Consider the following 15295-nt stretch of genomic DNA (forward strand, 5'->3'; position numbering starts at 1 on the left):
CAGGGCTTCCCTGGTGGCGCAGTGATTGAGAGTCCGCCTGCCGATGCAGGGGACACGGGTTCGTGCTGCGGAGCGGCTGGGCCCGGGAGCCATGGCCGCTGAGCCTGCACGTCCGGAGCCTGTGCTCCCCGGCGGGAGAGGCCACAACAGTGAGAGGCCCGCGTACCGCAAAAAAAAAAAAAAAAAAAAAATTATTTCCAATCCTTAAAAACTTTTTCAAGATTGGTATTACCACCATTTTGTGGATGAGAAATTTGAGGCTCAGTGAGGTTAAGGGACTTGTCAGTCAATACAACATAAGCTAGTAGCCCCAGAGCCAGGCAAGTCAGTTCTAATGAAGTAGTTCTTTCCCTATCACCACAATTCTTGTTCTTTAAAAAGCTGGATAAAATACTCTACCCACAATTCCAATTTTTAAAATTTAAATAAAAGGAAATTCACAAAAATGGTAATACGTGTATTACAATAACAAATTATACCATATATCACTCAATTTTTACCACAATCCTGCAAGATAGATTATTTCATTCTATTTTCCTAATGGGGAAACTGAGGCTGAGAGAGATTACATGACTTGCCAGGAACCCATGGGTGGACTAGGAATTCATAGAGCCAAACAGATTTTTCTGAATCTTAACAACAATGCTTAGAGATTTTCAAAAGTATCTTACGTCAAAGGAAACTAATTGATAGTTAACTAGTTACAAAGCTGTCCAGGTAAAAACTTATAATTATAGCAGTAATACTGGCACACTACATGGGAAAAGTCAACTAATTAACGGACTAGGTTAATAGTCCTGTATTAACTACATCAGAAACGTTAAATAAACTATGAATATGAAATCAAACAGTATGTGTGTGTGTGTGTGTGTGTATATATACACACACACACATACATATTAGCATCCAGGCCTTAAATTAAGAATGGTATAAAATCCTGGCAACTATCCCCCATGTTCACACTTTTTTTTTTTTTTTTCAAGGAGTTGGGAGGGAGGAGGGAGTGGGAAGAAAATCCAACTGAATGTAAAAAACTGTATTTTAACAGGTGTTACAAGAAAAGCTAAGTGTAACACAATGACAAAATGAAACGCCTGCTTTTCACAGAGGAACTGAAAGGACACACATTTCATTGGAGAGTTACTGATACACCCCCACCCAGAGGGACTCAGATCTACTGGCTATACCTTCCAGTAAAATTTGCTCTTAAATAAAATACAAATTACTAATAAAATCTGCATGACTGTTTCATAACCAATTGCTCTCTTTTGAAATTTTTCATAATGTGAAGAAATTCAGCATTTTAACTTTTCTGGGCCTTACTTTCTACATTAATACAATGAGGAAGATGGAATCTAACATCACTTTCAATTATAAAGCTCTGGGAAACAATAACCATAATAATATTTACAAAAAATCTACTGAAAAGTTCTGTCAGTAGATGCAAAAAGTTCAATTTTTTTTCCAAGAGTGTATTTAAAATTTTACTAAGCTTCATAATTAGAATATGTGTATTTAAGGTATATCTCAACAGAAAAGGTTGGGGGGAAAGAAGAGGGATCAGGCAATAAAGACAAACAAAAACAAAACCCAAAAGACTCAGTACTTTATGGTTTCGGACCATGCTTAAATTAAACAGATTAATAATAGGGCTAAATGAAAATTAAGTTTGTATAAAGAAATTACTTATTTAAAATGAAAGGAAACAGGGAATCCCCTGGCAGTTCAGTGGTTAGGACTCTGCGCTTTCACTGCCAAGGGCCTGGGTTCAGTATCTGGTCGGGGAACTAAGATCCCGCAAGCCAAGTGCCCCAGTCAAAAAAACAAAAACAAAATAAGAATTAAAAAATAAAATAAAATAAAATGAAAGAAAACAGGGCTGGTATACGTGAGCACTGACCAACCAAAGAAAAGAAACCCACCAAGATGATTTTACTTATAAGAGTATAAATTTGAGTGAAGGATTATGATGACTAAAAATAATTTTAAATATTTAGGAAAATTTCAAGTTATAAAATATTATATGATCTCCTTGGAGAAATCCATAACACAAACATGGCTGAACAATACTTTTAGCTAATTCTGACCATAAATGACCTTAAATCAATTGAAAATAAATGAATAAGTGAAATTCTTTCATTCAAATATTTGTTCCTGGCTTTTTAATTTTCAGCTGTACAGTTTAATACATAATTATTGACATTCTTCTGCATAAAGGGAAAATAAAAATTTCTTTGAAGAAATGGAACGTGTTATTTACCTTTTATACTTCTGATTTATTTTCAATAATTTATAATTAAGAATGCAATTGATGTCTTCAGGATATTCTTTTTCATTCTCTTTTTAAAAAAACACACAGGGTGGTTTTTTGATCCTTTAGAAAACAGATTTAGAGTATAAAATTATGAAGATAAATTATAGCAAGTATTTTCAAAGAAAATAAAACCTGGGTCTTGAAATTTGTCATTTAAATTACCACCTTTAAAACTAATGCTCACAGATGACACAATACTATACATACAGAATCCTAAAGATGCTACCAGAAAACTACTAGAGCTAATCAATGATATTGGTAGAGTAGCAGGATACAAAATTAATGCACAGAAATCTCCTGCATTCCTATACACTAATGATGAAAAACCTGAAAGAGAAATTAAGGAAACACTCCCATTTACCACTGCAACAAAAAGAATAAAATACCTAGGAATAAACCTACCTAAGGAGACAAAAGACCTCTACGCAGAAAACTATAAGAGACTGATGAAAGAAATTAAAGATGATACAAACAGATGGAGAGATATACCATGTTACTGGATTGGAAGAATCAACACTGCGAAAATGACTATACTACCCAAACCAATCTACAGATTCAATGCAATCCCTATCAACTACCAATGGCATTTTTCACAGAACTAGAACAAAAAATTGTACAATGTATATGGAAACACAAAAGGCCCCGAATAGCCAAAGCAATCTTGAGAAAGAAAAATGGAGCTGGAGGAATCAGACTCCCTGACTTCAGACAGAGCTACAGTAATCAAGACAGTATGGTACTGGCACAAAAACAGAAGTATAGATCAATGGAACAGGATAGAAAGCCCAGAGGTAAATCCACGCACATATGATCACCTTATTTTTGATAAAGGAGGCAAGAATAATACAATGAAGAAAATACAGCATCTTCAAAGTGATGCTGGGAAAACTGGACAGCTACATGTAAAAGAATGAAGTTAGAACACTCCCTAACACCATACACAAAAATAAACTCAAAATGGATTAAAGATCTAAATATAAGGCCAAACACTATAAAGCTATAAAACATAGGCAGAACACTCTATGACACAAATCACGGCAAGATCCTTTTTGACCCACCTCCTAGAGAAAGGGAAATAAAAACAAAAATAAACAAATGGGACCTAATGAAACTTAAAAGCTTTTGCACAGCAAAGGAAAACATAAACAAGACGAAAAGACAACCCTCAGAATGCGAGAAAATATTTGCAGATGAAGCAACTGACAAAGGATTAATCTCCAAAATTTACAAGCAGCTCAGTATCAAAAAAACAAACCCAATCCAAAAATGGGCAGAAGACCTAAATAGACATTTCTCCAAAGAAGATATACAGATTGCCAACAAACACAGGAAAGAAGGCTCAACATCACTAATCATTAGAAAAATGCAAATCAAAACTACTATGAGGTATCAGCTCACACCAGTCAGAATGGCCATCATCAAAAAATCTACGAACAATAATAAATGCTGGAGAGGGTGTGAAGAAAAGGGAACCCCCCTGCACTGCTGGTGGGAATGTAAACTGATACAGCCACTATGGAGAACAGTGTGGAAGGTTCCTTAAAAAATTAAAAGTAGAACTACCACACAACCCAGCAATCCCACTACTGGGAATATACCCTGAGAAAACCATAATTCAAAAAGAGTCATGTACCACAATGTTCACTGCAGCTCTATTTACAATAGCCAGGACATGGAAGCAACCTAAGTGTCCATCAACAGATGAATGGATAAAGAAGATGTGGCACATATATACAATGGAATATTACTCAGCCATAAAAAGAAATGAAACTGAGTTATCTGTAGTGAGGTGGATGGACCTAGAATCTGTCATACAGAGTGAAGTTAAGTCAGAAAGAGATGGTAACATATATGGAATCAAAAAAAAAAAAAAGGTCCTGAAGAACCTAAGGGCAGGACACGAATAATAAAGACACAGACGTAGAGAATGGACTTGAGGACAAGGGGAGGGGGAAGGGTAAGCTGGGACGAAGTGAGAGAGTGGTATGGACATATATACACTACCAAATGTAAAACAGATAGCTAGTGGGAAGCAGCCGCATAGCACCAGGGAGATGAGCTCAGTGCTATGTGACCACCTAAGAGGGATGGGATAGGGAGGGTGGAAGGGAGATGCAGGAGGGAGGAGATATGGGGATATATGTATACGTATAGCTGATTCACTTCGTTATAAAGCAGAAACTAACACACCATTGTAAAGCAATTACACTCCAATAAAGATGTAAAAATAAATAAATAAATAATAAATTAAATTAATGCTCAATAGGAAATAAATCATAGCCATGTTATACTACTTTGAGCTCAGTCAAACCTTCTTATTAAAACATCCCTTGATCTACCTAATAGATGTGCTCCTCAAAAGTTCCTTGCATATTAAACTTGTGTAAATCTCATCTTAAATGCATTAGGGGGAGCTCCCTGTTTGAAAGAATCCTAAAACATGTGCTTTTGTCTTCTAAGGGTTCCTTTTCTAACTTGTATTCCTATGAAAGAATGACTTTGACTTATCTGCTAATTGATATTCATCCAGTTTTCATTTAACATTGTTTTTTTAAAAATACCAGCCTTGTACTTTATCCCATGCTTATCAACTGCCACTAAGACAACTTTGATCAAGTTATATTTACCTTTCACACTGCTTCCCCAGGAAGCAATATAAAGCCCACCCCTGCGAAAAATATATATATACTTAATATGCTACTAACAGATTTCAAAGCATGTAATAAAAATCATCTTTAAATATCACTAGATTTTTATAACTAATTTCAAATTCAAAGGTGAAAAATAAGAGAAAACCAGAAGTGAATAATCTATGGAGGGGAGAAAAAGTATGCTTTGTGTCTACTGAGCACTTCATAATTTTTAAATTACATTTTAATATACCATCCCATTTCAGACTCTCATCGATTCTCTAAGGGTATTAATGGCTTCATTACTGGCAATTTGGGAAACAAAGAAGCAGAGGCACAGGGCAGTAAAGTGACTGCCCAATGTGTCATAGTAATTCAATGTCAAGGTCAGAAATGGAATGCAATTTTCACATTCCTAGCCATTGCTCTTCTTTTACACAATTAAAGATGGAGATAAAACATTTAAGCAAGTTTGACTATAGAGTCCCCTATCCATCAATAATTACCGAAAATAATTTCAGAAGCCTTAAGTTCAGGCACTCGCCAAGACCTTTCAAAGGGAAAAGGACAGTCTCTTCAACAAATGGTGTTGGAAATACTGGATGTCCACATGCAAAAGAATGAAGCTTACTTCATTCTACACCATATACCAAAATTAACTCAAAATGGATTAAAGACGTAAATGTAAGACATAAAGCTAAAACTCCTGAAAGAAAATATAGGGGGAAAGCGTCAATACATAGGATTTGGCAATGATTTCTTGGATATAACACTAAAAGCAAAGGCAGCAAAATAAAAAATAGATATATTGGAATACATCAAAAATTTAAACTTCTGTAAAAAGGACAATCAACAGAGTGAAAAGGCAGACCATGGAATGGGAGAAAAATCTGCAAATTGCACATCTGATAAGGGGTTAATATCCAAAATATTTAAAGAACTCCTACCAACAACGGAAAAAAATAACAAAAAATAAGCAAAGGTCTTGGATGTTTCTCCAAAGCCAGTATACAAAAGTCCACCCAGCATATGAAGAGATGTACAATATAAATAATAACTAGGTAAATGCAAATAAACCAATGAGATATCACTTCAAATCCATTAGGATGGGTAATATTAGAAAAAAGGAAAATAGTGTTATCAAGGATGTGCAGAAATTGAAATTCTTGTGTATTATTGGTGGGAATATAAAATAGTGCAAACTTTATGGAGAACAATATGGCATTTCCTTAAATTTTTTTAAATAGAATTACCATACAATCTAGCAATTCCACTTCAGGGTATATATCCAAAAGAGCTGAAAGCAGGATCTCAAGAGACATTTACCCCATGTTCATAGCAGCATTATTCACAACAGCCAGGAGGTGGAAGCAACCAAAGTGTCCAACAACAGATTAATGGGTAGGCAAAATGTGGTATATGCAAAAAAATTTTTTAAATGTGGTATACACGTACAATGGAATATTATTTTAGCCATAAAAAGAAATGAAATCCCAACACATGCTACATGTATGAACCTTGAGGACATTATGCTAAGTAAAATAAGCCAGTCACAAAAAGACAAATACTGTATGATTCCATTTATAGGTGGCATCTCTAGAGTAGTCAAATTCATAGGAACAGAAAGTAGAATGGTGCCGTTCTTTGATTGCCAGGGGCTGGGGTTAGGGGGAAATGAGGAGTTATTGTTTTGAAAGGACTTTCAGTTTTGAAAGATGAAAATGTTCTGGAAATTGGTTGCACAATAATGTGAATATACTTAACACTACTGAACTGTACATTTAAAAATGGTTAGGATGGTAAATTTGATGTTATGTGTTTTTTACCACAATTTAAAAATTAGAAAAAAAAGTTTAGAGACTTAAAAAATGTCTCCAGTTCATATTCAGCACAGAATGTTCAAGTATAATAATCTACTTTCTTTTGAAAAGATATCTATAGGTCAATAAATACCAAACTATTGTTTACATATTTCTTGATAGCCTAAAGGAAACCAAAAACCCAAATGGGAATCAAGTTTTCATTACTTCACCTACCAACATTAAAAGAGAAGCCTTTATTATGTACTACCTGAGAACTAAATGGGTACTGCTGCTTTGGTAAAGGGAAAAAAGCAGTATTATTAGAAATCTACCTGAATTATCTGCTAAGTTCACAAATAGCTCTTTATGCTGAAGAATAAAACTGGCTAACATTATTCTCCCTAAGATTCATTCAATTTGATGGTGTCTAAAAGCCACCATTTTTCAATGAGGTAAACACTTGGAATAGAAAACCCTCAAAAAATTAAACACATATTATACTTCCTTTTATGGTATTACTCAAGGATTGTCTTCACCAAAGGCATACAGTAGTAGGTCAGGTACCATTCTAAGTCCTAGAACAACTGAATCAGTACTAGTACATTCAGTAGTAGGAGTGTGGAATCAGTCCAGTGACAAAAATGATGAACTGCAGGCCAGAGTAATATTTAGCAGCTAAACCTAACTGGAACCTAACTTAAAAAATAATAATAAACAATGTTGAAAACATTGACAGAAAATAGAACAACTTGGAAAAGTATGAAAAATAAACCGATCTACATAGGAAACTTTAATCAGACCTCTAAAACTTTATACATGTCCAAACTTTAGATATTAAGGCAGGTTCAAATTTTCAGTGGCTCTCAAAAGATCAGCATTATTTGAAACTCTGGTGAATACATGTGGAAAAAAAAATCTATCAAATTTAGCGGCAAGGATAAGCAATTTAATAAGTTGTTACTATAATTTATAAAGAAAAGACTGACTACATTGTTCCATGATTGTACAAGTATCAGCAAATGGTACTGATTATCCAAATTAAATATTTGTAAGGACTTCTATATGCAAGGAACTTGGTGAGATATCCAAAGTGCTTGAGAAAACATTCACCAAGAATCATTTTTTTCTCAGCTACTTTAACCTAACTGATGCCCTGCAAGTTCTTAGTATCCTAGCTAATATCTCAAAGATGTTTTATTTGTAGGTATGCCAACTAAACTTATGCAATATAGATATAGATATTAAAAATACTCTTGGAATTGATTATGGAAACCACATATGTGCATGTATGTGGGTAGTGGGAACACGTGTGGAAATATCTATATAAATATACAGATACATATATATATATAAACCCCATTTAAGTGTTTAAGAAAAATTATTCCAAAACATATAAAGGTTTTTAGATGTTCTATAAAATCAATATGCCCTTTCATCTAGCTCACCTTTTCTCATTTCCTTCAACTACTGAGATTATATACAAGCATTTAGTACTGTCGGCTCTGAAGATCCTAATATAGAGCATGAAACGGGAAGTATTTACAAGAAACACTGAGGTTACAGAATACTGGTACTCCACAAAAAATAGGAGATAACCTTACGAAGAAAATACATGAACTATATTCAATATTAAATATTTGAGACATCCAAATTCTTGATAATTTATCCTTTTTTGAATACAAAATGTATATTTAAATCAGCAAGAAAAAAATCTTATGATGAAAAATGTCTTCTGGGAAGATGTTTTCTTCTAATTAATCATGAGAATCACAATCATTAGACTCAATCATTGTCAATTTTCATTTGGAAAATTGTGGCTTCCTTAATTATTTTAATGCTAGTATCATTTTCATGTGCCAATTCAGGATATTACTCCTTGCATCCTTGCTTATTCATCAAAATAACTGAAAGGCGTAATCTCTCCCCTCTGTTGAATTAATAAATCTTAACATACAAAAACATCCTATCTCCAGGCTCTTCTCTTGGTCAAAGTGGTAAGAGCACAGCAGGACCACCTTCAACCTCAAACTTTTTGTGAGCTTTATAGACAAGAACTTAAGCATCCTCTGGTGGAAGATGGCAACTGGGAAAAGGAAAATACGGGTTTAAATTACAAATGTCCTCAGCCTCTCCATGACCATCAGTTTTTTCTAAGGAAACATCTAAGCCATATTTTTAATAGGAGGTAGAAGGTAAACGTGTCTAAACGCCTTTCCCACTTATGAAATGTGATGCAGAAGATCAGGAAATTAGTAGTTCTGCTATACACTGACAACCTGACAACCAAATAATAACAGTTAGTATATCCAATAATAAGGAAATAAGGATAACTGAATAATGGCAAGTTTCATCTGTCTTTGAACTCAAAGTTTAGCTCAAAACCTTAAGCAATAAGACTGCACAGTGCTACAGATAACAAAGGAAAATGAAAGGGAAATAAATCCATTATTTTAAAGAAACAAACTAAAAAGTTCATGGCAAATCTGCCCAACTTACTAAAAGCTGAAAAATAAAGCAGCATGAAAGGGGAAATAGAAAAAGATTAATGTGTGAGAAAATACATGAAATGCAATTCCGTAATTCCATAAAGATAGAAACAAAGTGACTCCAAGTTGCAACATATACTTTAAATGCAACAGAACTACATTCAATCATTTTCCAAAGCCAAAGATGTTCAGGCACTGAAAAGTTACCCTTAAAAAGTAAAGCATAAACATTTCTAAAACAAGGGAACAATTCTGCTTCTTTCTATATAAAGAAACCAAACGCTGTAGTTGTGGGAAGAATTTCCCTGAAATTTGTGAAACTCCTGAAAACTGTGGCTCATGGAACTTGGGAACAAGAACAAAATGTGTGCCTAAAAGTATCACTGTGGTAATAGTGCTTCGCACAACATAGGAACTGAACTCCTTGGATTTAATATTCCTTTGTTATGTGTAACATTACACATTCTTCAGTATCTTTTACTTCCCAGGCCAGTTATCTCAAGAAGTGTTATAATGGACCACCTTGCATTATCCCATAGTGAACCATCATGTGATTTAATGGTCTCGTCTCATCTTCAAAGAGATAACAGCAAGTGCAACAGAGGAACTGGGAGAGTTAAGGGAGAAAGGAAGGGTTCTTTCATATTTTCAAACAGCCTCTTTTCCAAGGGTTTGGAGTTTAAAAACAAAACTCTGGACCTGTCATTCAATTCAAGAATGGCTTCAGAATTCTTCCTGCATAGTGCCTTACTGGGCACACCCCAAAAGCTGAGAAATCTTAATGTACTCAGCCAGTTAGTACACTACAATGAAAACCTTCTTACCTTTCAGAGCTATATAATATGGTTAAATTAAACCCTGATACAACAAATAGAATAATTTCCTCTAACATTTTAAGACCACTAATCAACTAGTGTCTGTCAGTCATTGCAAGAGTTGCACAATTGCCTGTGGACAGACTACCAGAGAAACTGAGTGTGGTGAGGCAGGATGTTTTCCCGTTTATTTCCTGAGTGAACTTTAAGGTTAAAACTAAATTTATGTCAACTTCATAGCAAAGAATTCAGATTCGAATTCTGAACACAAATACATTTTAAAAAAAGAAAAAAAAAATGAGGGCTATAAAACCATATACAGTGTGGTCATTGTTTCACTTTTGGATTATGTGCATACTGGATTTTAATCTGAAATGTTTTACACTTGTATTTCACGTTATACAGTTTCGGGACTGGACTGTTTTTCCACAAAAAGAAAAATCAACTGTTTTTCCACCTTAATAGTCAACCTACCTGCCCATAGTTGTCTATGCCAGTTACTAATCTATTTAAATTTAATAAATCAAAAGCTGTCCTTAGGGATTGGCCAAGAGTCGTAAGTCCTTCAGCCTGAAGGTTTTTCAGTTCATTCATAAACGTTGCATGGTTTTCTTTCCATCCGGCCTGAAAAGAAAAACGTAAGAATTTTTTTTCATCTTTCAAAGCCATGTGCACACGGACGGCCGTTACAATCTGCCGTTCACCAAGGAGCTGCTTCACTTTGCTGCACGGTTTTGAGTAACGTGTCAATAACGCATCACTGCTGAGGAAACTCTCTTCCAAAGGAGGCCAAGAATAAACCTGCTGGCTCTACAGCTTTCGTCAGCTACCAGCCTTCGTACTTTATAACTTCCCCGGGAAGCGTACTCCCCAGCCTCATACCCAGAATTCGGGGATGCAAAGATACTGGTGGAAAGCAGAAGTGAGCGGGACTTGCGAAGTTCACCTAGCGCGCTGTCCCACCGGCCCGCGGCCCTCTCGGGGAGACTCCGCAGCCCCAGCCCCGCGGCCCCCGCCCCCCTCCCCGGCCTCGGGCCGGTTCCCCTTTAATGCAGACCCAGGCTCGGCGCTGCCGGGCCCGGCTGTCACTCGGGCTAACTTGAATAAATATCCCCCACAGTTCATTGCTGCCGCTCACGCCGCGGAGGGGAAATGTCGGCCATGTTGATCGCAGCGCCGCCGCCGCCGCCGCCGCCGCCGCCGCCGCCGCCGGGCCGGGCTGGGGAGGGGACGGCGGTGGCCCGGCGACTCCGCGCCGCGCCAGGACGCTCCGTAGCGGGGGAGGGGGTGGGAGCCCGCAGGGGAAAAGACCTCAGCGCCTGGAGCACAGCGGGTGGGGGAGGGGAGCATAATGAAGGGTGAATGGGGGGGCGGGGAGGGTGAGAGAGGAAGGAACAGGGAAGGGAAGGGAAGGGGGAGGGCGAGGGCTGTTACCTTGATAGCATAGGGCGGCTCTTCGAAAGTGACCAGCATATACCTGTCTCCTCTGCTGGCAGGGTCCCGGGCACGGAGCTGCGGGAGAGCGGGTGGGGAACGGGAGGAGGAACAGGGCGGGCGAGAGGGAAGCACAGAGGCGAGGTTACCAGGCGGAGAAGGGGCGCCCAGCGGCCCCGCCGCCCCCCACAGTACCGCACACGCCGCAGCCGCCCCACACACACAGATCGGCCCCCGCACACCGCCCGGGGCCGCAGCCCCGGCCCGGGCCGAGCCCGGCTTGCAGCGCCCGCCCGCCCGCCCGCGCGGTGGGGGAGGGGGTCCCCGAGCCCGGCAGCTCCCGCAGTCAGGTCCCCGACACCTCCGCCTCGCCGCCCCCGGCCGCCCTCCCCCCACCCCTGCCGCCCGCTGGCCGCCGGACCGGGGTCGCCGCCCGGGCTCGGTCAGTCGGTACCTTCATGAAGGTCTCTACCGCGCCTTTGGCCGTGTCCAGGTAGGTGGTGCCCAGATGGCTGCGCTGGTTCATAGAGGCAGACGTGTCTATCAGGAACAGTAAGATGGGCATAGTGCTGGCCGGGGACACCGGGGCCCGAGGTGGTGGAGAAAGAGGAGATGGTAGAGGTGGAGGCGCCGGTGGCGGCGGCGGCGACCGCCGCTACGCGGGGCGGGGGAGCGCGGCCCCCGGGAGGAAAACACGGTCTGGGTCTTTCCTCCGGCTGCGGGGAGTTTCTCCCCCGATAGTTGAGAGGAAACTCCCCAGACCCAGTCCTCCCAGTCGTACCCCCGCCTCCGCCTCCTCCTGCCTGCCTGCCCGCTGGGGCGGGCGCCCGGCCGTCTGTCTGTCGGTCCGTCCCCCCCGCCTCGGGGGTCCCGTCCCCGCTCCCGGCCCCTGTGTGTGTCCCAGCGGGAGACGGGCCTGGCTCCCAACCCCACCCCCGGTGCAGGGAGTGGGGACCTGGGAGCTGGCGAAGAGGGGAGTGGGCTGAGGGGAGATTGGCCCTGGGGCTGTTGGGAGAAGTTTCAGGGACTCCCTCCGCACCCCGGCGGTGTCACCACTTTCTCAGCCCCTCTCGCTACTGAAGCGCTTTTCTCTCTCACACTCCGGTTTTAACTCGGGCAGGGGCTGCAGAGGCTCCGCCCCCTGACACGTCCTCTAGCCACGTGATGCACCGCCCCGCTAATCTATTGGCTGATCCCTGGCCTCTTATTAGCATATTCAAACAGCTCAGGGGCGGGGGAAGCTTGGAGGCTGGCTCCGGGAACAGTTTTGGAGCACGCGCGGAGGCGGAGCGTCGGGTGCGCGCGAGAGCGAGCGCGAGGGGCGAGCAGGCGGGCCGGCAGACGCGGAGGCGGGCTCCGGGAAGGGGCGGGGACAGCCCGCGGAAGGACGGCGGTATGGGGGCGGGGGCCGCGGCCGTGAGTCTGCGCGTGAGGCCCGTCGGCCTCTCCTTGGCTGTTGGAGGTGATAGGGGTCGGAGGAAGGGAAATGGAGGCTGGCCTCAGCTCCTGTTTCGAGGTCGCTGTAGCGAGCCCCTTCCCCAATGGGCGAGTGAGGAGGGGATGAGTAGAGTGATCCAACGCCCGGTTAGGAGTCGGGGCAGGCCGGCGGTCATCCTCCGGATGAGGGCTCGGGGCCCGCGGTCGTCGGAGGAGGTTCCTTGGGCCTCGGAGGGCCGGCCCCAGCGCGGGCGGGCCCGGGGCGGGGGAAGGGAAGTGAGAGGTTGTTTATGACCAGGGACTAATCTTCTCTGCGAGTCACTCCGCTCCCGTAGGGGAGTGGGGGACGAGGGGCGATCCTCGTCCGCAGCCTCGCTCGGCCTTGGGCAGCGACCGAGGGTGAGGGCTGGACCTAGCCAGGAGCCCTCTCGTTGGAGGACCCACCAGAAAGGGAACAAACCCTTTTTTTCCGAACTCAGCCCTAAAAGGGCAGGGGGGGAAGACTCAAATATCGATAAACAGTTTATTGCCCCTTTTATACTCGGGGAAAAATAACCCGTCCTACCCAAAGAAATAACCTCTCACAAGCCATGTTTACTTAGGGCCACAGAATATCAATCTCAGAGCTAAAAGGGGCCTTAGAAAAGCAGCGTCCATTACTCTTGTTTTTAGATGAACAGACTGACTTGGCTTGCCCAGGTGACACATAGCATGGGTTCTCCATAGCCCTGCCAGTGCCCTTTCCTTGCACTCTATGCTGTCTCAGACTCGATCCAAATACTGCCTGAAGGCAGACGTTCTCGGATAAAACCAGCCCGTCATCAGGCTTGATGGCATAATGATTCCTCTCCTAAATTATGTCCGAGGAAAAGTTGCCTCAAATATACTAGTTGAAAACTTAAAGACGTTGCCTAAAATACAAGTTGAATGAGGGACATACGACCTGTATAAGACTGTGTAGAGATTTATAGGACCTCTTCTATTGGCCTAGCATTTCGATTGTTTATCCTGAAATTCTTAATTATTTCCCTACTGGTCACTCAAAGAAGTTGTTCCTATTACCATTAACACAGAACAGACATGTTTTGTGGCACTTTTTTTAAATTTTGAATTTTATAACTCGGACTTTTCCTAATGTTTAAGACAACCTCTGAATTTTTGTTAATTTATAGCTATTCAGTAATATGGCGTTCTGTATGCGCCATAGAAGAGTAAAATACTTTTAAGAGATTTGGACTTCTAAAAGTGGAGTAGCGAGCTTACATCCAATATTTGCTTAGGACCAGTGGAGTTAAAAAATGGTTAAAATATTGTCCCTGCCTTCAAAGAGTTTGTGGTTTTTCTAGAAGAATATTGCCTACATATTATTAGCTACTACAGAGTAGAAAATGATTAGATACTAAATAATTCAGAAAAGAGAAAAATTTATTTCCCTAGGGTAATGAAAGAACAAATTTTCCAGGGTCAGTAGGTTTAAGCGGTGCCTTAAAGCAATGTTTCCCAAACTGGGATCCTAGACCCTGGAGATAAGAATTAGAGTTCTTTGATACTTTTAAGTTTTTTGTTTTCATTTTAATGACAATATACAAATTGTTTTATTAGTTATAAAGACAGATTTTTTCTTTCAAAGTGATAATTTGCAACTGAAAGATTTTCATAGAGTTGGTCTTCAGATTTCTCTATCAGTGCTTTCAAACTGTGTTCTGTGGACTCCTGCCTTTCAGAAAATGTATTTTCTAGGATCATAATTTCTTTTACGTTTCTCAGGTTTGAGAAACACTGCTTTAAAAGATCGGTAGGATTTGGGTATGTGGGTAAAGGAAAAGAAGCTGCTGGTGAAAACTCCTTCTAGACGTTGAAGATGTAGTAAAGAAAGGAAGTTAGCACAGCATTGCCAATGGCTTCCTGGGGAACAATCAAGTTCAGCTAGGCTGGAGCACCAGGTACATGAAGAACAGTATAAGATCCAGAAAGGTAGGTCAGGTCTGGATGGTAGAGGGCCTTTATTCCAGGCTAAGAATTTTTTTTCATATAAATTGGAGTTTTTAATTAGGGTGCTGTGTACAAAGCAGTGTTTGAAGGGAATCGAACTAGACGAGTGAGGTAGATGAACATGCATTAATAATGACCTTACCTATTGCCGTTACTTGAAATCATTTCCAGCAGAGCCACCATGGTCTTTCTTCCCTGACTCCATGGAGTTGGCAGATTGTTGCACTAGGGTCGTAAGTGGAGATGTATGGCAGAGCCAGGATTAGATGCAAAGATCAGGAGAGCCAAGTCCAAGGAGCCAACCTGGAGCATATAACCAGAACCTATGCTTGTGGTGGCACCTGAGATCAAAGGCCAGGTTTCCAGTTCAGAGGCCCAGAAGTGC

At 41.0% G+C, this 15295-nt stretch overlaps 1 protein-coding gene and 1 long non-coding RNA gene across 3 annotated transcripts in view; one reads left to right on the forward strand and one right to left on the reverse strand.

Moving 5' to 3' along the window:
• INTS6 (integrator complex subunit 6) overlaps positions 1–12571 on the reverse strand; it is an 88220-nt gene extending 75649 nt beyond the window's left edge. Inside the window, exons 1-3 of one of the 2 annotated variants that reach the window (XM_067713010.1) lie at positions 11936–12571; positions 11482–11559; positions 10522–10671 (exon numbers count right to left, since the gene is read on the reverse strand). In XM_067713010.1, the coding sequence (XP_067569111.1) occupies positions 10522–10671; positions 11482–11559; positions 11936–12046 (339 nt within the window). In that variant the 5' untranslated portion in view covers positions 12047–12571. Of the gene's footprint in view, positions 1–10521; positions 10672–11104; positions 11124–11481; positions 11560–11935 lie in introns of those variants that run through there. The other variant, XM_067713011.1, reaches the window with a different exon arrangement.
• The window catches only part of LOC137210939 (uncharacterized), a 37519-nt gene continuing 33966 nt past the window's right edge, over positions 11743–15295 (forward strand). Inside the window, exon 1 of the long non-coding RNA XR_010936812.1 lies at positions 11743–11974. This is a non-coding gene — a long non-coding RNA (uncharacterized lncRNA). The remainder of the gene's footprint in view (positions 11975–15295) is intronic.

Source organism: Pseudorca crassidens, chromosome 18, assembly GCF_039906515.1.
Source record: "Pseudorca crassidens isolate mPseCra1 chromosome 18, mPseCra1.hap1, whole genome shotgun sequence".
Lineage (NCBI taxonomy): Eukaryota > Metazoa > Chordata > Mammalia > Artiodactyla > Delphinidae > Pseudorca > Pseudorca crassidens.